Source organism: Girardinichthys multiradiatus, chromosome X (genome assembly GCF_021462225.1).
Source record: "Girardinichthys multiradiatus isolate DD_20200921_A chromosome X, DD_fGirMul_XY1, whole genome shotgun sequence".
NCBI lineage: Eukaryota > Metazoa > Chordata > Actinopteri > Cyprinodontiformes > Goodeidae > Girardinichthys > Girardinichthys multiradiatus.
The window spans coordinates 32,673,842-32,694,195 of NC_061817.1; the positions used below are offsets into that span (position 1 = coordinate 32,673,842).

Sequence of the window (20,354 nt, forward strand, 5' to 3'; positions counted from 1 at the left end):
GAGGGCACTTCTGGGTTGGACGCATTGCACACTCAACCAGGCACGTTTGTTGCTCGTTCACCCTTATGTGGAGGTGTGAGGCTGGGTTGTGTGATGCTCTAACACTGGTTATAGTTTCTTCTAAGTGTAAAGCAGTGGCGCCCTCCTGTGGCCAGGTGTTTTCCTGGGAATTTTATTCAGGTACAGTGGCCGGCTCAGTCCTGCAGGTACACACCACTGACAGGGGGGGATCCAGATTGTTCTGACCGTGGGAGACACTGCGGTTAGTCCCTGTCCTTTAATGCAGGGTCTCCCAGGGCCAGGCTGTTCTAGGTGTCCTGCCTCAGCACTGTAACCTCTTGCAAACAGCATGTCTGAAACAAAATGACAAATATTAATATTGCCAATAAAATCTCATTTTACAGTAAACCAATACATACAGGTTTTTATGTTAGTTGCATGTAATACAATTCTCTGTCGCATGAGTTTTTCAAATTCACAGTATCAATAACATCTTCAGATATGGTCCATGTGCACCCCTACAGATGTTTTGACAATGCATGATGCTGGGATTCTTTACTTTGTTTGTAATGCACAAGCTGTGTCTGATGTGTACTTTCTAGCTGACCAGACCTTTCTTATCCTTTCTCTGCATCCGTGGGCTCTCTGTAGCTGGTTTACGGAGGAGCTTCCGGTTGAGTCGTAAGGATCGTCAGGAATCATCTGGAGAGGGCTCGGAGCTTGGAGAGTCAGATTTTCTGACCTATGAGGAGGTGACCCGCTATCAGCAGAGGTCTAACGAGAGGCCACGCCTAGTGGTTCTGATCGGTAAGACTGAACCACTGAAAGCAGATGCGATCTCCTATCATGACTGGAATACTAATACTAGTATGTGCTTTTTACCATCTCTCTTTAAGGTTCTCTTGGAGCGCGAATCAATGAGTTGAAGCAGCGGGTGATAGTTGAAAATCCACATCGTTATGCTGTAGCTGTTCCACGTAAGTCAATCAACATTTTCACACTGAAGCCTACAAGATGGAGGAATGATAAGCAATATATTCCCTGTAAAATTTTCTCTGGTTAACACAGATACTACCAGGCCTAAGAAACCTCATGAGAAAGATGGTGTGGAGTATCACTTTGTCACCAAGCAGCAGTTTGATGCAGACACTTTAAACAACAAGTAGGTTTCCTTGAATCAATGGCGTTTTATTTGAAAACAGATGGATTATATTTTTTAAAGCATTTAATATCTAACCTACAGTAGATAACTCCCATGACAACTTCATGTGAGTCTAGTATAGTTCCTGATTGGGGTTAAAACTAATGCCTGGTCTAAGCGGGGCCAAGATCAAAGTGGAGTTCTACTGTCTTAAACCAGTTCACGTTCATTTATCACATTTTGTCAGAAATTGTTTTAAAAATGTACCAGATAGGGTATCGATTATGTCATCGCCTAGCATTTATAACCTACCTTACATCCATTTTGTTGTCAGAAAGCAGTGATCTACATTTGTTGTAATTGTGGGCATTTTTATCTCTATCACTATCCTGTAAATGCAGATGAGATTTGGCTCGAGTTTTTTTGTTTTGCCATTTAAACCATGTAGCGATACTGCCAGCTACTAAAGGTTAACTTGCAAAAAGGGAAAGAAGCACTCACTTATTGCATATTTTTGATCATTCTCCATGACATGTATATCATTTTAGTCATAACAGAAGTAAAACACCATGTTGCACCTCTGTAATAAAATCCTCATTCTGTTTAATGATCTTCCTGTCTAAAACACATACTGAGGGTGGAATATTTAAAGCAGCGACATCTGAAGTCGTACCTCAGGTCCAGTGTACTGCATGCTGAGGAGGTAACTGAGCTGCTTTAATCAGCTGTATTGGAGCATAGACACATCTAAAACCTGCAGGACAGTGGCCCCAGAGCACTTTAGCTGGGCACCCCTGATTTAGAGTGTTTTTGCTCAGAATAACAGAAAAAAAGTGTTCATTTAAAACAATAATTTTGTCTGGTAACTTTATGCTCAGTATGCATTGCATCCCTGTACATAAATGTGAAATCAGTTAACAGCTTCTAAGTTTCTGTAATAATTTAAATGTTTTCTTATAAAAAGGTGCTTGATTTACTTACCAGAGACATTTGAGGACAGTGAGTCATTAATGGTTCATTACGATCCATTTATACTTGGAAAAAATGACTTTAAACACTTGTGATACGTGTTTTGCACAGGAAGATCATTTGTAGAACACCACTTCCTGCCTTCATTTGCTTTTTTGTTAATATCCATCCAATTCAAACATGACAACATTGTAAAGGTTCATAAGATTGAGTTTTGCCATAAACTGCAATGTTTTTGGACAGAGAAAATGTGCTTTAGTTCTGGCCTTTATCAGGCTAGCCATTCCACTAACACAGCTTACAACCTTTTACCAGAACCTCTCTTCAAAAAGTCTGAACTATTTCTTTGAAGGAATGATCTATTCCTTTTCCTTCACAGATTTATAGAGCATGGGGAGTACAAGGAGAACCAGTATGGCACCAGTATAGAGGCAATCCGCTCTGTTCAAGCCAAGAATAAGATGTGTATAGTTGATGTTCAGCCTGAGGTGAGAAGAGTATTATTTTTTTTAATTCTTAATTCTCAGAATAGCCATCAAAATATTCTATCATGTCAAAATTAGTTACAGGCAGTCTTCAGCAAACAGCTTCTGGCATGTGTCCTTGTTGACTTTGCCGATTCGCGTCTTCTCCCTGACCTCAGTATGTAAATGTATCTTCCCTGCAGGCCCTGAAGAGGCTACGAACTGCAGAGTTTAAGCCATATGTTATATTTGTCAAACCTCGAATTCCCGAGAGCCGACGTCGCCGCAGTGCTGCCACCTCACCAGGAGGGGGAGAGCATGGCCGTCTTACAGTGAGTACTGTTCATTTATATTCGACTCTTTCTAATAAGCTAAATAACAGTGGAGCTTTTAACCTGCAATAGAGAATGAAAACCGTACTTGTGTTTGAGGATTTACATAATATGCTTATTAGCAGACTGTTTACTCAACTATTTTACAATTTCTTTGAACGTGTGGTACATTTTTGGCGCTTTTGTTCAACTATATCAGTAGTCCCCAGGGCTCTCTGTCCTGCATGTTTTCCTGCTGCCACGTATGGAAATTAAATGAATGGGTCATAAACTGGTTTGTGCAGAACTTGATGGCACACTGAGTAGGTAAAGATTCATTTGAACAGGCAAATTATAAAACATGCAGGGTTTGGAAACTGCTGAACTAGATGATACAGAAGTCATTGTAGTCAGCCAAAGTCAAAGCAAAATGACTGTCAACGAAACACAAACTCCACCTACTAGTTGACTATTTAAGCCCAGTGGTCCAACAAGGGCATTAAAATGCAACACAAAAATTGAGCCATTTGGCTGATTAGAACTTATTTTGCAAGAACTAATGGGGAAAGGCAATACTAGAAATGGTCGCAAATTGTAAGTTAGTACAGGAAAAAGTAATTCCCTCATTGCAGTCCTTTTCTTATATCAGAGTTGGCCAGTGTCCTGCACATTTAGGATGTTTCACCAGAATCTTATGAATGCTCCATTAGCTGGCCACATGACATGCTGAGGCATCAACACGAATTTTTGTGGATATTATATTTTAAGATGTGACCATATTCATTTCAGATAAATAGCAGGAAAAAAAAATGGATTCCATAGGGTCCTAGAAGTTATCAAGATCCTGGAGTTTAAAGTCCCTAAAAGTTTATTGTGCTTTTTCCAAGTTCGGCCACTCGTATCCTGCTTTAGTTGCAGTAACATAACATCATGAAAACCCCCTTTGAAGAGTGCAATTCTAGTTTCTGAAGATCTAAAGAAGAAAGCACAGATATTTTTTTTGTCTTCAACAGGATGAAGACCTCCAGGAAATGCGTCAGTCTGCCGTTCAAATCGATCAGCAGTATGGACACCTGGTGGACCGTGTGCTGATCAAGGAGGACTCGGCCGGTGCTTGTGCCGAACTGCGAGGAATTTTGGAAAGATTGGAACGCGATTCCTTCTGGGTGCCTCTCATCTGGGTGCGGACCTAAATGCAACACCCACACTCCCTGTATCTTCTGAGGCATCCCACCCAACTCTTGCACTGGTCTTCTCATGAGCCAATACCTCTATACCCCAAGGCTACTGGCCAACCCTAGTCTACTGAACTGTGGCCATCTTATTTACAGCAGCACCACAGGCAGATGAAGTCAAAAAGAAATACCTCAGTTTTGCAGCAGGCTGACCATTTGATTGCCTAAGTTCCCAAAGTAATAAGCAGTTTTGCAATATTGAGAAGCATTTAATGTTGAAATAAAGTTTATACTTACTGAATTCCAGTCCAAGAACGAGAGCAGATGATGTAATCCCAGTTTTCCTGGAAGGTATCAAATTTGGCTTTTAAAAGTCTGTTGAAGTGCTAACATTTACAGCATGTAGAATGCTTTTTGACAAGTTTGTAATTTAAGTCATTTATCAGTAATAGTTACAATTCACCTAAATTATATCTGACTCCTAGGAATCTTTTGTGGAAATAGGTAAAGTAAAATTTTCGTCCTACACCACATCTCAAACATTTTATTCCTCATTATCTCAGCTTTTAGTAGCATGATTTATTTTAGTTCTACAGCTTTACTGAACAGCAGCTGCTGAAAGCTTCCGGTTTATTCCTACCGCTAATGCATCCTGTACAGCATAAGAGCCTTTTGCACAATCCACTGCAGAAGAGAAAGACATCTGACAATTCCTGATACAGCTAGGTCATTAAGTTACAAATTAAGGAAGTATCCATATGGAATGTGAGAACATTTTCCACTGAACTGGTTTTTGAAATGCATGGTGACAGAGTGCTCACTCTCATTTGTAAAAGCTAAATGTTACTCCTGGTGTGCCAACGAATGAAAGATGTCGTAGCACTTCAATGCAACCCGTTTACCTTCGTCAGTTTAACTGTACAGGTCCTTCTCAAAATATTAGCATATTTCATCCGACCAATAAAAGAAAAGTGTTTTTAATACAAAAAACGTCAACCTTCAAATAATCATGTACAGTTATGCACTCAATACTTGGTCGGGAATCCTTTTGCAGAAATGACTGCTTCAATGCGGCGTGGCATGGAGGCAATCAGCCTGTGGCACTGCTGAGGTCTTATGGAGGCCCAGGATGCTTCGATAGCGGCCTTTAGCTCATCCAGAGTGTTGGGTCTTGAGTCTCTCAACGTTCTCAGGAGAGTTGGCAGGCCAATTGAGCACAGTGATACCATGGTCAGTAAACCATTTACCAGTGGTTTTGGCACTGTGAGCAGGTGCCAGGTCGTGCTGAAAAATGAAATCTTCATCTCCATAAAGCTTTTCAGCAGATGGAAGCATGAAGTGCTCCAAAATCTCCTGATAGCTAGCTGCATTGACCCTGCCCTTGATAAAACACAGTGGACCAACACCAGCAGCTGACACGGCACCCCAGACCATCACTGACTGTGGGTACTTGACACTGGACTTCTGGCATTTTGGCATTTCCTTCTCCCCAGTCTTCCTCCAGACTCTGGCACCTTGATTTCCGAATGACATGCAGAATTTGCTTTCATCCGAAAAAAGTACTTTGGACCACTGAGCAACAGTCCAGTGCTGCTTCTCTGTAGCCCAGGTCAGGCGCTTCTGCCGCTGTTTCTGGTTCAAAAGTGGCTTGACCTGGGGAATGCGGCACCTGTAGCCCATTTCCTGCACACGCCTGTGCACGGTGGCTCTGGATGTTTCTACTCCAGACTCAGTCCACTGCTTCTGCAGGTCCCCCAAGGTCTGGAATCGGCCCTTCTCCACAATCTTCCTCAGGGTCCGGTCACCTCTTCTCGATGTGCAGCGTTTTCTGCCACACTTTTTCCTTCCCACAGACTTCCCACTGAGGTACCTTGATACAGCACTCTGGGAACAGCCTATTCGTTCAGAAATGTCTTTCTGTGTCTTACCCTCTTACTTGAGGGTGTCAATAGTGGCCTTCTGGACAGCAGTCAGGTCAGCAGTCTTACCCATGATTGGGGTTTTGAGTGATGAACCAGGCTGGGAGTTTTAAAGGCCCCAGGAATCTTTTGCAGGTGTTTAGAGTTAACTCGTTGATTCAGATGATTAGGTTTATAGCTCGTTTAGAGACCCTTTTAATGTAATGCTAATTTTGTGAGATAGGAATTTTGGGTTTTCATGAGCTGTATGCCAAAATCATCCGTATTAAGACAATAAAAGACCTGAAATATTTCAGTTAGTGTGCAATGAATCTAAAATATATGAATGTTAAATTTTCATCATGACTTTATGGAAAATAATGAACTTTATCACAATATGCTAATATTTTGAGAAGGACCTGTAAACATTCTGCACATGTTTTCTGTGAATGGATGTTGCAGTGTGTGTGTGTGTGTGTGTTAACATATGTTATGTTGTCTCGTTTGCAAATAGGAATGGATTTTGTACAGTTTCTTGAACATATCTGTATTTTTGGCTGAAGAACAGATGTTTGAACTGAAGAACCTTTTATGCAGAACAATGTCAGTGGACTTAGTTTTTTTTCAATAGGACAGAGGAGAAGAATGTTTGTAGCAACTATGAGCTTTTCTTTAGCATGCCAGTACTATATTAAAACTTGAAAAATCTAAAGACACAAAGCAGATCAGGAATAATCCCATTTTGTGTTGAATGTGAGCATCAAACACTTTCCAGATCACATTTGGTAACTTGTTTTTGTCACATGTAATGATGTTTGAGCTGTGTGAACTAAATCGAGAATGTTGACTTTGTAAATTGTCATGTACAAAGTGCCATAATAAAGGAAGCTGACTTAAACTTTTATTTATTTGGTGTTTGCCTCCTTAGAGATTTAAATGTGTGCTTTTACCTTGGCACCATTTTAGACTCCAGTGCAGTCAAGTGCATCCATTACGCTGCCAGAGGTCCTTGGCTCTGGTTTTTAAGAGCTCCACACACGTCACATATCTCTTCTGTCAATGTTTTTCAGGTGGTCCTGAGGAGGGATTGTCAGAGTGAAAACAAACTTGGCAAAGACGTTTAAATGCTGTTTACAAAACAAGAGTCAGCAAACATTGCCTTTTATTTCTGGTGACAATAAAATTAGGGACTGAAGGACCCTTTACCATCTAAATATTTCTATAATAGTGTAGTTTATGTAATAAAAAAAAACATGCTCTAATCTGGAAAATTGCTCTCACAGGTAAGTTTTTTGGCATCTCTGCAGGTCGCTGTTGACAGTATGAACAATTGTCTAACAGTTACAATAGAGATTTAGTGACATCTGGTTTTGAAAATGCCAAACTGTAGAATATCAGACAAGAAGAAGAATTTGCAGTTTTTTGTCTGATCAAAATAATAGTTTCCTTTTTAGGTTTAACCACTAATGTTTCTCTGGAGTTTTTGCAAACAAAAATATACATTATTTTTACAGCAAGTCTTTAAACATGTCTTTTGCACAAATGCCATTAAAACAAACGAGTTCACACAAAACCAAAGCTATAATACGAAGTGCTCCAGTTCAAAATGTGTCAGTTTAGAAAGTAAACATTTTTACCCCAGATTTCAATGACAGTAGCTACATTAAGTGTGCTTTTCACTAAGAAAAGAAGCTGATGCAGCGATTCCTAGTTCCATAAAATAAGTAGTTGTCTTAGGTTGACATAGGTCATTAAAGACTAGCAGGAGCCTTAGAATGTTTTTTGTATAAGCTTACTCCAGTAAACATTATTTAATTTAAATATTTTAATTAAAAAGAAAAATTATTGTGACTGTGGTGCAGGTTTTGGGCACCAGAACATTCACCTTTAACACAAAGTTTAATGCAGTTTTACTTCTATGAGCAGCCTGGAACTCCTGAAACTGCAGTTGGAAGATTTAATTAAAGCCTGTTACTACTTTTCAATTACCAAAGCTGCCATGCTGAGAAAATGGAGCTATATTATAATTAAAGGTGTGCTGAGGCTGGAAACTGATCCACATTCACTATGGATGCACAAAATATGCTACAATTTTCAAACATGCTGATGTTTATGGAGGCCATCTACATCTTACAACTACCCAACATTCTTTCCTGGAGGCTGCCATGTGTAAAATGACGGAATATAAAAGAAAGGGAAGCTGAAACTGAACCTGACATACATCAAACTAATCAGTTCAGGGCTGATTTTTATAAAAACAAAAACAAAATGTTATGTTTATGTGATGACTTCAGAAGCCATTGACCAAAGCAGCAACTTCAGATTTAAGCATTAACATGAGGAACTGAGTGAATAAAAGTCATGTAATCTTATAGAACTTTCCTTCAGTCAAAATAGATTGAATCTGTTTGTATTTTATATTCAACATTAAACCAGTGATCTAGTTGCCACAGAACTAATTCCACAGAAAATATGCAAAATTGACTAAATCTACAGCCTGCTTTATATTAGTTCCAAGTATATGATGCAACACCAGTAAACTGTAAATCTGTTTAATACAACTAAATAACCTTTGATTTCTCAAATCTGACCAGTGTAATTCTAAATGTTATCTGCTATTTTAGCTATTATAAGTTACCTTTAATCCTGTCACGTTAAAATGTTCACCTTCTGTCTCATAAATGTAACTTTTATATTTACTTGCATCCTTAACTTTATTTACTAGTTGTGTTAAAAATAATAGCAATGTGTGTTAAATATATTATATTAGAAATCAGAACAATAAGCAAAATGTATCAAATATGTTATCAATCTAAACACAGTTACTAAAACGCAACATTAGAGTGTTGAAACAAAATCAGTGGCTGCATTTTGCTTAAAGTCACAAATTTTGAATATAAAATGAAAAACAGGTTTGCCTATTTCTAATGTTGTCAAACCTTTTCTTTCTTTCTTTCTATATTTAATAATACATATTCACAATAACTTCGCTTCACATAGGTATCTTCTAATCATTCCACTACTCAAAGATCACTTCTTTGATCACTATGGAGCTGAGTCATCACCATTTTGGCTATTCTTCCTTCCATTTGAATAGTAGTTTTCCATTTTCTTCCACATCTTTCTAGATTTGGTTTCCATTTGAATGCATTCCAGATCATTTGAGCTGAGAAATGTATTCTGTTCTGAACTTCTTGATATATTTTTCCACTCTCCAACTTTTTAATATATGAATGCTGTTTTCTGAACAATATCTGGAATTACCCATGTTACCACAACATTTACAGTATTTGGTGCTTTTACTAAGGGTCACCTGTTTTACACTTGGTTTCACAGAATGAACGGCTTCACTGGTTGAACTTCACACTGCTATATTTTGAACACACCATAGTTGCTGCACTGGTATACCAAATGACTGTCTTGTTGCCTACTTTGTGCAAATTCCAGTGGGAAATAAAACCACAAGATGTTTCCTTCAGTTTGTTCCTGCTGAAAACAAAATAACCTAAAATAAACAGCTTTTAAGCATCCATTACACTGTGTTGCACACTGCAACCTTGCACAACTTCTGTTCTCTAGACTGATGTTAAAATTAAGACAAAAAACAGGGCATGCCTGTGCACAACGTGATTATCGGCTTAAACAAAGTTCTGTTTAAGTATAATATATTTTATTCCAATGAGGTTAAACCTCTGCACTGTGACAAGTCTGGCTTTTTGACTGTGTTTTTAAGTAGGACATCCATTTTTCAGACTTGGAATCAGAAAAATCTTTCATTGACAGTTAGATAAACTGGTTCAAGTAGTAAGATGACTGTTTTGTATAATTATTTTTCTGTATTTAAAGAGGAGGCAATAAAACATCTAGTCTTACTTTCAATCTTGTTTCCTCTTCATGGCTCTGATATACGGTATAAACAGTTCAATCAGTCCGTTAGATGGCTGCCACCTTCAGCTCAGTGTTTGGTCATGTTGATGTGAAGCAAATGATGACAGGTGTTTCCAATGAGGCCATAACTCAGCTGCAGAGGGAGCTGTGTTGGTTTCAAAGCTTCAACTCGCTGGAGAAAAACACAAGAGTTCCTACCAGGCTCTGTGGCCATAAGTTAGTATAGCTGAAAATGTCTTTTTTATTTTAACTTTACAACCTTTAGGTTTTCCCTTTGTTTGAAATGGTTTTTCAAAGAGTCTTGAAAGAAATGGAAATGGAGGGTGTGCAAACACACCCTCCATTTCTGCTACCTGTATGACCCCTTCTCTTTTCCAATGGTTATAATCAGTCTGACAGAGGGATGTATCCCAATCCTTGTGGTTTTTAGTATAACAATGACCATCAGTGGGACCCTTTGTGGGGTGCCTTGAGACGACATTGTTGTAAATAAGCGCCGTTTAACTAAATAATCTGAACTGAAACTATCTGTGTAGTTATGCTGCTATAGGCTTAGGCTGCTGGAGGACATTATGACCACTTTCACCCTCTTCGCTACATTCTCACACTACTCTCCAATTTTGCATTATTTGCTGTTATTTCAGCTTTTAACATTTATGTTCTCTGTTTTCTCTTCCTAGAAGCTACACCTGGCCTGGCTCTGTGTGTACCTGTGACACCTTTCTGGAGAAGGGAATAGTCTGAGCTTCTGCTGGCAACAACTTAATGCTCACCCTCTACCAATGATCCACATAGCCCTGTCTTTTAGTGTTTAACCCTTTCTCTCTCCTAGACATGGAAATTGACTGAGCTTTTACTGTGACTAACTCTATGTGCTCTCTTTCAGACTAACCTTGAAAACTGACTCAGAGTTTATCTGTTCTTTATTTCTAGGTGAAACGACTAAAGGAGCTACGTCCATTAACATTTACTTTTCCTTCCCATAGAAAGTACTCCTGGATCAGTGCTTCTTTGTTCTCTTTGTGTCTCTGCTCTGTTCTCTCAAACCCCCAGTCGGTCGTGACAGATGGCCGCTCACACTGAGCCTGGTTCTGCTGGAGGTTTCTTCCTGTTAAAAGGGAGTTTTTCCTCTCCACTGTCGCTACATGCATGCTCAGTATGAGGGATTGCTGCAAAGTCAACGCCAGTGACTGTCCACTGTCTCTACATGCTCATCCAGGAGGAGTGAATGCTGCAAGTCTCTGACTGGATGCAATCTGCTGGGTTTCCTTAGATAGAAAAATGTTTATCCAATTTGAATAAAAAGCTAACTCCGACTGCACTGTTCAATGGTTAGGATTAATTGGAATGTATGAACCCGACTGTTGTGAAGTGCCTTGAGACAACATGTGTTGTGAATTGGCGCTATATAAATAAAACTGAATTGAATTGAATTGAATTGAACTTCCCAGAGGTTCATTGAGAGAAGGCCCAAGGTTAATATTTCAGTCATCACAGCAAATGGCGGCTACTTTAAGGAATCTAAAATATAAAACATATTTTAAGTTATTTTACAAGTTTTCGTTTGCTACATAATTCCATATGTGTTCATTCCCTGTTTTGATGCCTTCAGTGAGAATCTACGTACAATGGAAATAGTCATAAACATAAAGGAAACCATTAAATGAGAAAGTGAGTCTAAAACTTTTGACCGTTACTGTATATTTAGCATGAACTAATTTACATGCAAATTACTTAGTAACGTACAAAATATAAATTAATGTACATTATAAATCCCTTTTATTGTACTAAAAAAAGAAATTTACCTAATATGCAGTTAAAGTTTCAGATTTAAAAAATGCTCAAGCTGGTTAGGTATTTTTATTTTATGATTATAAAATTATATTTTTGGTTACTCACATCAGTCTATAAACCTCACACACCACAGGTTGATACACACACACACACACACACACACACACACACACGCAGGAAATGTGAATGACATTGTCAACCCTATTCTAAGGATAAAATATAAATATGGTAAATAATCAAATATTGTATCAACAGAGGAGCAGAGGCAGCTGATAATATAATCTTGTTTGAATAAATTATGTTTTTATATCTGAACTGATCATCTTACTGCTGCACATATTTAAAATTATCATGAAAAGGTTATCAGAAAAGGATAGAAAAGGCACATTATTACACCAGTATCAAATGAGCTCCTGTGTCACCACTAGATGGCAGAAGCAAATCATACACACTCCAGTGAAAGACAGGTTTATGGTTCTGTAGGCATTTCTTCTCTGAAATTGCTTTGTAATGATGATCCTGACATCCCAACCATAATCGCTTTCGGGCACAGATAGCCACATCACTTGTTGACTTGCACTGTAAGATATGGGAGGAAATAAAAAGCCTCAAAATTCATATTTCTCAGGGGTGATGCTAATAAAGGCCATGTGTTATTGAATCAGATCTCTGCATCTGGTCATAATAACATACATTAGTAGGCTGCTTCTCTGGTATCAGGCGATCTAATCTGATCTGTGCCGCCTCTTAGGTGCTATGCAGCATGCAGGCCACACACTTATCTCCCCAGAACACTTTCTTCATAATGAAATGCAAGCAGAGCTCATTTCTCAGTGATGGATAAAGGAGAAAGCAAATAATCACAATAGTGAAATACTTTCTAAAGGTTTCACAGATTTAGATTTCATTTGAAGCTTGTTCCCTCTTATTCTTCAGGTCGCTTTTATACCTGATTTGGTGTAGATGAACAGTACATGCTATTTACACACACATCTAAAAATATTATATCATGAAAAAGTTCAATATTGTTTGTCACTCATTCCAGAAAGAAACTCATATAAATTCATTACCAAGAGCGAAATATTGCAAGCCTTTATTTCTTGTGATTTGGATGATTATGGCTTCCAGAAAATAAAAACTCAAAACTCAACTTCACCATCATTTAGAAAACTGAGAAAAGTAAAAAATTGGAAATTCATGGTGCTACGTGCTAATCAGCTAATTAACTCAAAACACCTGCAAAGGTTTCCTGAGCCTCTGTATGACCTCTCAGTCTTGGCCAGTAGGCTACACAATCATGGGGAAGACGGCTGACTTGACAGATATCCAGAAGACAGTCATCGACATCCTCCACAAGGAGGGTTAGCCACAGAGGTCATTGCTAAAGAAGCTGGTTGTTCACGGAGTGCTGTATCCAAGCATATTAATAGGAAACGGTGCACAAGCAACATGGATAACCAAAGCCTTGAGAAGACTGTCAAGCAAAATTTATTGAAGAATGGAGGAGGGAGCTTCACATGGAGTGAACTGAGGCTGGAGACAGTGCATCAATATCCACTATTCACATATAAATCCTAAACATGGGCTGCAAACATCTTACCTGGGAAAAGGAGAAAAAGAACTGGGCTGTTGCTCCGTGGTTAAAAATCCGCTTTTCAGATGAAAATAAAGTTTGCATTTCATTTTAAAATCAAGGTGCCAGAGTCTGGAGGAAGAGTGAGGAACAGAATCTGCATTGCTTGAAGTCCAGTGTCATCTGCTGGTGCTGGTCCATTGTGTTTTCTGAAGGCCACAGTCAATGCAGCCCTTGACCATCTACATGTTAGAGCACTTTATGATTTCTTCTGCTAACAAGGTTTATGGAAAGGCAGATTTCACTTTCCATCAGGACTTGGTACTGGCCCACACTGCTTAAAGATCCTAAAAGCTGGTTCAATGACCATGATGTTACTGTCCTTGATTGACCAGCAAACTGGCCTGACCTGAACACACTCTACAGAACCTATGGGGTACCGTCAAAAGGAAGATTAGAGACACCGGACTCAACAATGCAGATGACCTGAAGGCCAGTATTAAAGCAATCTGGGCTTCCACTAATAATAGTAATAACATATAATTCAACAACAAAGCCACATCTATCAAACGCATGTAGATATTTCACCTATAGCTACATTTTAACAGTGCTACACAGCAACATGTACGCATACTCGTACTCGTCGTCTTCCGCTTATCCGGGACTGGGTCGCGGAGGCAGCAGATTCAGCAGAGACGTCCAGACGTCCCTCTCTCCAGACACCTCCTCCAGCTCCTACGGGTGGAGCCCAAGGCGTTCCCAGGCCAGCCGAGAGACATAGTCCCTCCAGTGTGTCCTGGGCCGTCCCCTGGGCCTCCTCCCGGTGGGACGTGCCTGGAACACCTCCCGAGGAAGGCGTCCAGGAGGCATCCGGTATAGATGCCCAAGCCACCTCAAGTGGCTCCTCTCGATGTGGAGGCCTCCAGGGTGGGACCCCGGCTCCGCCGTACCGGGCGACGTCACGTGCCTCGATATTTTTGTCCTCATGAGGGATTCTTGAACCGCTCTTTGTCTGACCCATCACCTAGAGCCCGTTTGCCATGGGAGACCCTACCAGGGGCATTTAGGCCCCAGACAACCTAGCCTCTAGGATCATTTGAGCACTCAAACTCCTCCACCACGTTAAGGTGGCAGTTCAAGGAGGGGCCAGCAGGACCACGTCATCTGCAAAAAGAAGAGACGAAATCCACTGGTCCCCAAACCAGACCCCCTCCGGCCCTTGGCTGCGTCTAGAAATCCTGTCCATAAAAGTTATGAACAGGACCGGTGACAAAGGGCAGCCCTGCCGGAGTCCAACATGCACCGGGAACAGGTCCGACTTATGTAGATATTTCACCTATAGCTACATTTTAACAGTGCTACACAGCAACATGTAATAATAGTAAATTATTTCAGAGAAAATGCAATCATGGCAGAATTAGTCTTCAGACATAAATCCGATTCATGTACTAACATACATAAATGTTTCTATAAGTATTTCAGTGGAATACTCGCTGCATGCAGTTTTATAAAATATGTGTCTGTAAAGTAAATGAAATGCATTGAATTATTTCTTGACATTTTTAATCACATCTATCTGTCACTGACTGCCTTGTGTAAGATTATGAGAAGTGTTCTCCATTTTATACAGGCAGGCCAACTATTTCTGAAATCAGAGGCAACATTAATGTTTTTTGTTCCATTGCTTCAGTCAGAATGTAAAACAATACAATAAAAATCCAAGGTGTTTTGCTTTGCAATATTTTTTAATAGATTTTCTAAGGTCAACAGCATTCCAATGTTCAATGCTTGTTTGTTTCACCAGTAAAAAGTCACATAATTTCAGTCAATGCAGAATTTGTTGCACCTTGGATTTGTTTCTCCTTTCCTCTTTGCCATTACCTGCATAGTTTGATAAAACATTATACATTTTACTTTAATTGAATATTAGTTTTAAATATAGATATCGTACCATTGTGCTTTAATGGTTAGACAAGGCATTATTGTTATACACAAAAACATGTAACAATCTATTTAAATAAATACATGCACAATTTCATTTAAATAAATAATTGTGGAGCAGTAAAAACCGGATATTGTCTGGAAAATCCAGAGTTAAAAAAACATCATTATAAGGTAAGTTTAGTGAGAATCTCAAGGCATGCTTCTTACTGTGGATGCGACAGTCCAATTCACATGTGAATTTTTAACTAGTTTCAAAGTCTTGCAAATCTTTTTAGAGCACTTGATACGGGGCTTTAACTCATCAGGCCAAGATGATTTATGTGGGATGTGGGATGTTTCAGCTTCATTTCAGTAATTACCAAAGTGCACACAGATTCCCCACGCAATGTAAAAAAGCGTGCCCTGAGAATCTGGAGAAAATGACAGTAGACTTGTTGAGACACTTAGTCAGGTGGAAGGGAATGTTATTTAATTACATGAAGAGATTATTAGCCCTGCTAAATAGTCTGAATGCCACTGATTTCCCCAGAGTGTGTTAGAACATATAAAAATAGCACTCTATTGAGTCTGATGCTAGCGATCAAATTAGCAATCAGCTCTCTTAACCAATAAACAGTGTCAACAGGTAATTATAATTCAGCTCCAGGTAATAGCCAGAAAAGCGACTAAAATGAAGGTTGCACTCTGAGAGTGATAAAGCAGCTCAAACTCTAAAATATTAAGTCAACAGCTCTGTAAATGTTTTGCTTGCTTCTACTTTAAAATGCAATTATGTGTTCTTTTGCTCTGGTACAATCAGATTTTCATACATTAATTATGGATGTCAAGGTTAAACATATCAAAATCAAAGGCTCAGTGAGGGAAAAGGTTTCGACAGATCAGGTTGGAAAGCCACTGCAAGGCACATTTTAAGTGAAAACCTCCCTCTCTAACTGATGAAAATGACAAATAAGGTGAGATTTTTCCTCAAGATGCAATTTTGTTTCTTATTTGCATATTTGTTTCTTAAGTGGAGGTCCCACTTTTAAAGCACTTTGCTCAACTTCTCTCTTTTTAGACTTCCATTAATGTGAAAATTATCTTTGTACCGCTGAAACTGTCTTTCTCCCTTTAACATGAACGAAGAACTGGAAGATGTGATGTATTATTAAGGGGTGAAATATTGCAATTATCCTGGACTAGAAACACAAGATGGAATAAAGTGGTAAAATGGTCATTTAGCATTTGGGGGGTTGGTGATTTGATCCAAATGTCCCTTGGTGAGATGAGCAAATATTTTTTACCTAATGTATTTTTTAATTTTAAATACACAGAGAACAGACAATGTTCTGAACTCTGACCAAGATATTAAGATATAGTACTCTGCTAAAGTCCTGATTTAATCTTAATTACTTCATATTTTGCTTCTAAAAAGCAATCTTTTCAATTGGTTTTGATGAACAGTTGTTGATGTGTTGTAGCGTTCTTTTAAAGGTTTTTATTTGTTTTGACTTTAGTTCCTTTCTCACACATGTTTTGTCCAGTACCTGATCGTTTGTGTTCACTAGACTATCATTTACAGATAAATATTTGTTTGTGCATGAAACCATTTAACTCTTGATAGCTTTAGGTAAATTTTCTGCCAACGCATTGCCATTTTGTCCATATTACTTCTCTTTTATTCCCTTCTATTTAAACCATTTCAGCTCATTTTCTTTGCAGTCAAGTACTTTGATGAAACATCAAGATTAACAGGTATAAAAATGTTCAAATTTCACCTGTCTTTTTTGTTTATTATTTTCTAAAGACCTTATTGCAGTTTATTTTGGTTCTGATACCAGTCCACACAGATATAATGCATGAACCAAAAATCTTAGGTGACATCCTGCTAGGGGATATTGTTTGTCTGAGGTATCAAACAGCATTTCTTTACTAGTAGATTTTAGAAAAGTATTTTAAATCAATGCCTGTCAAAGCTGGCACTAAACATCTCCCATGTGTGTATCAATTGGCACAGCAGACCATTCCATGTCATACTGGGTATAGAGCAAACAAAACAGTAAGAAATGGCAGAGAGGTGAAATGATAAGAACCCAACACTGACCTATCAAATATTGAGCTTTTAAAGCTACTTGCTAGATGTTTCTGGAAAAATCCATCAAACTAACTTTGGATATACAGTTGAAACCTGATGTTTACTTATAATATCAGTGACTTGATACACTCTGCTTGATTAATATCAGTGACTTGATACACTCTGCTTGATTGATAACTAGGATCAAATTGGAATGCTTATAATTGACTTGGAATCTGTCTGTATGATTAGATTGAATTTACTTTTTCTGTAAAGTGCCTTCTGTTGTGAATTAGTGCTATATACACAAACTGAATTGACCTGAATGTGTGACACATAACTTTTTCTCGCTGTTTAACATCAGAAAAAAACGTCCTGCTTAAGGTCAGTTAAGAATACCAAAATGATTTCTATTTGCTAAATGCCAGTATAAGGAGCGAGATAATCATTAACAGACAAATTGAAATCTGACTATTATGCTGCTTTTAGAATAGGGACTTCCTTCTTGCCAAGTTGCCTTTCAACCAGTCCTGAAACAGAACTTTTCCATTTAAATAAAGGCACTTTTACCAGGTTCAGCAAGCCTATGCAGAAGGTTTTCTTGATTTTGTTCTGGTGTTGATCTGCACATTTAGCACTAAAACACGTTCAACTCTGGGACACAGAAAGTGTCTTTTCTAAATTTTTTAAACGTGTCCTGTCTGGCACAGTAGTGCTCAGAATTGTTGTCTGAGTGCCAAGAAGAAGCCCAACAGATTTACTTTCACAAGTGGAGCATTATGGCTTGGCTAAAATTCTCCGCTTGATATACATGAAACATTCATTTTAAATTGCTTTGGGATTATTTCAAATGCAATGGACACGGAGATGAAAACGAAAAGGAAAAAGGGAAGAAAGGAAGAGAGAGGTGTGGGTGAAAAGTTAAAGTGAAAGGACAGAAAAATAGAAGAGAGAATAAAGGAAAAAGAGAATACAAGATGGCACCCTAGACGATGGCTTCTATACTTGCAGGAAGAGAGACAAAAAGAAGAACCCCCCCCCCCAAAACAAAATAAAAAATACAGGGATAAACAACAATTACATATATAGCAACAGCAATGTTACTGAAAAGTACACGATACTAATTAATACAGGATTTATTTAGTAGCAACTGCAGCTCAATATAGAGTATATCTGTGTATCTGTAAACACCTGTGGGTGTATGTGTGGGCATGCTTGTGTATATAAGTTTCTCCATAAGCATATTCAATAGCAGGCATGAGAAGCCACAGATCTGACCCCCAGGACCCGAGGTGGACACAGGAAATCAGAGCCACAGACAACCCTGAAATGCTCCATAGGGGCATTCCAGGTTTGCGACGGGCATACTTATCTAACGTATCAAAATAACTTGCTACACTTTGTCTCGTTTATTCTGTTGTAATTTATACGTTCATTTAGAAAATCTTTATTATTTCGAATTGAGAACAACGGTTAAAAAATTTGGATTTAAAAAAATTGTTTGAAAATTTTCTGGGTCAAAGTGAGGAGAAGAACACCCACAAAACCCTATTTAGCGCAACATACAGGTCCTTCTCAAAATATTAGCATATTGTTATAAAGTTCATTATTTTCCATAATGTCATGATGAAAATTTAACATTCATATATTTTAGATTCATTGCACACTAACTGAAATATTTCAGGTCTTTTATTGTCTTAATACGGATGATTTTGGCATACAGCTCATGAAAACCCAAAATTCCTATCTCACAAAATTAGCATATTTCATCCGACCAAAAAAGGAAAAGTGTTTTTAATACAAAAAACGTCAATCTTTAAATAATCATGTACAGTTATGTATTCAATACTTGGTCGGGAATCCTTTGGCAGAAATGACTGCTTCAATGCGGCGTGGCATGGAGGCAATCAGCCTGTGGCACTACTGAGGTCTTATGGAGGCCCAGGATGCTTCAATAGCGGCCTTTAGCTCATCCAGAGTGTTGGGTCTTGAGTCTCTCAACGTTCTCTTCACAATATCCCACAGATTCTCTATGGGGTTCAGGTCAGGAGAGTTGGCAGGCCAATTGAGCACAGTGATACCATGGTCAGTAAACCATTTACCAGTGGTTTTGGCACTGTGAGCAGGTGCCAGGTCATGCTGAAAAATGAAATCTTCATCTCCATAAAGCTTTTCAGCAGATGGAAGCATGAAGTGCTCCAAAATCTCCTGATAGCTAGCTGCATTGACCCTGCCCTTGATAAAACACAGTGGACCAACACCAGCAGCTGACACGGCACCCCAGACCATCACTTACTGTGGGTACTTGACACTGGACTTCTGGCATTTTGGCATTTCCTTCTCCCCAGTCTTCCTCCAGACTCTGGCACCTTGATTTCCGAATGACATGCAGAATGTGCTTTCATCCGAAAAAAGTACTTTGGACCACTGAGCAACAGTCCAGTGCTGCTTCTCTGTAGCCCAGGTCAGGCGCTTCTGCTGCTGTTTCTGGTTCAGTGGCCTGACCTGGGGAATGCGGCACCTGTAGCCCATTTCCTGCAAACGCCTGTGCACGGTGGCTCTGGATGTTTCTACTCCAGACTCAGTCCACTGCTTCCGCAGGTCCCCCAAGGTCTGGAATAAGCCCTTCTCCACAATCTTCCTCAGGGTCCGGTCACCTCTTCTCGTTGTGCAGCGTTTTCTGCCACACTTTTTCCTTCCCACAGTCTTCCCACTGAGGTGCCTTAATACAGCACTCTGGGAACAGCCTATTCGTTCAGAAATTTCTTTCTGTGTCTTACCCTCTTGCTTGAGGGTGTCAATAGTGGCCTTCTGGACAGCAGTCAGGTCGGCAGTCTTACCCATGATTGGGGTTTTGAGTGATGAACCAGGCTGGGAGTTTTAAAGGCCTCAGGAATCTTTTGCAGGTGTTTAGAGTTAACTCGTTGATTCAGATGATTAGATTCATAGCTCGTTTAGAGACCTTTTTAATGATATGCTAATTTTGTGAGATAGTAATTTTGGGTTTTTATGAGCTGTATGCCAAAATCATCCGTATTAAGACAATAAAAGACCTGAAATATTTCAGTTAGTGTGCAATGAATCTAAAATATATGAATGTTAAATGTATAATAAAGGAGTGGTCAATATAAGGTTTAAACTAAG

At 39.0% G+C, this 20,354-nt stretch overlaps 1 protein-coding gene and 1 long non-coding RNA gene across 5 annotated transcripts in view; one reads left to right on the plus strand and one right to left on the minus strand.

Annotated features, from left to right (window-relative positions):
• LOC124862843 (MAGUK p55 subfamily member 3-like) overlaps nt 1-5,100 on the plus strand; it is a 63,369-nt gene extending 58,269 nt beyond the window's left edge. For 2 of the 4 annotated variants that reach the window (XM_047357007.1, XM_047357008.1), the window contains 7 exons: nt 115-180; nt 652-807; nt 897-977; nt 1,069-1,162; nt 2,490-2,598; nt 2,778-2,906; nt 3,899-5,100. In XM_047357007.1, coding sequence (XP_047212963.1) covers nt 115-180; nt 652-807; nt 897-977; nt 1,069-1,162; nt 2,490-2,598; nt 2,778-2,906; nt 3,899-4,078 — 815 coding nt within the window. In that variant the 3' untranslated portion in view covers nt 4,079-5,100. The remainder of the gene's footprint in view (nt 1-114; nt 181-651; nt 808-896; nt 978-1,068; nt 1,163-2,489; nt 2,599-2,777; nt 2,907-3,898) is intronic. The other 2 variants (XM_047357010.1, XM_047357011.1) reach the window with 1 other exon arrangement.
• Nucleotides 43-10,189, minus strand: LOC124862844. The gene is made up of 4 exons (XR_007037020.1): nt 9,832-10,189; nt 6,909-7,034; nt 4,358-4,404; nt 43-353 (listed from the first exon to the last, which is right to left on the minus strand). It is a non-coding gene; the product is annotated as an uncharacterized LOC124862844 (long non-coding RNA).
• Nucleotides 10,190-20,354: the final 10,165 nt, after the last annotated feature.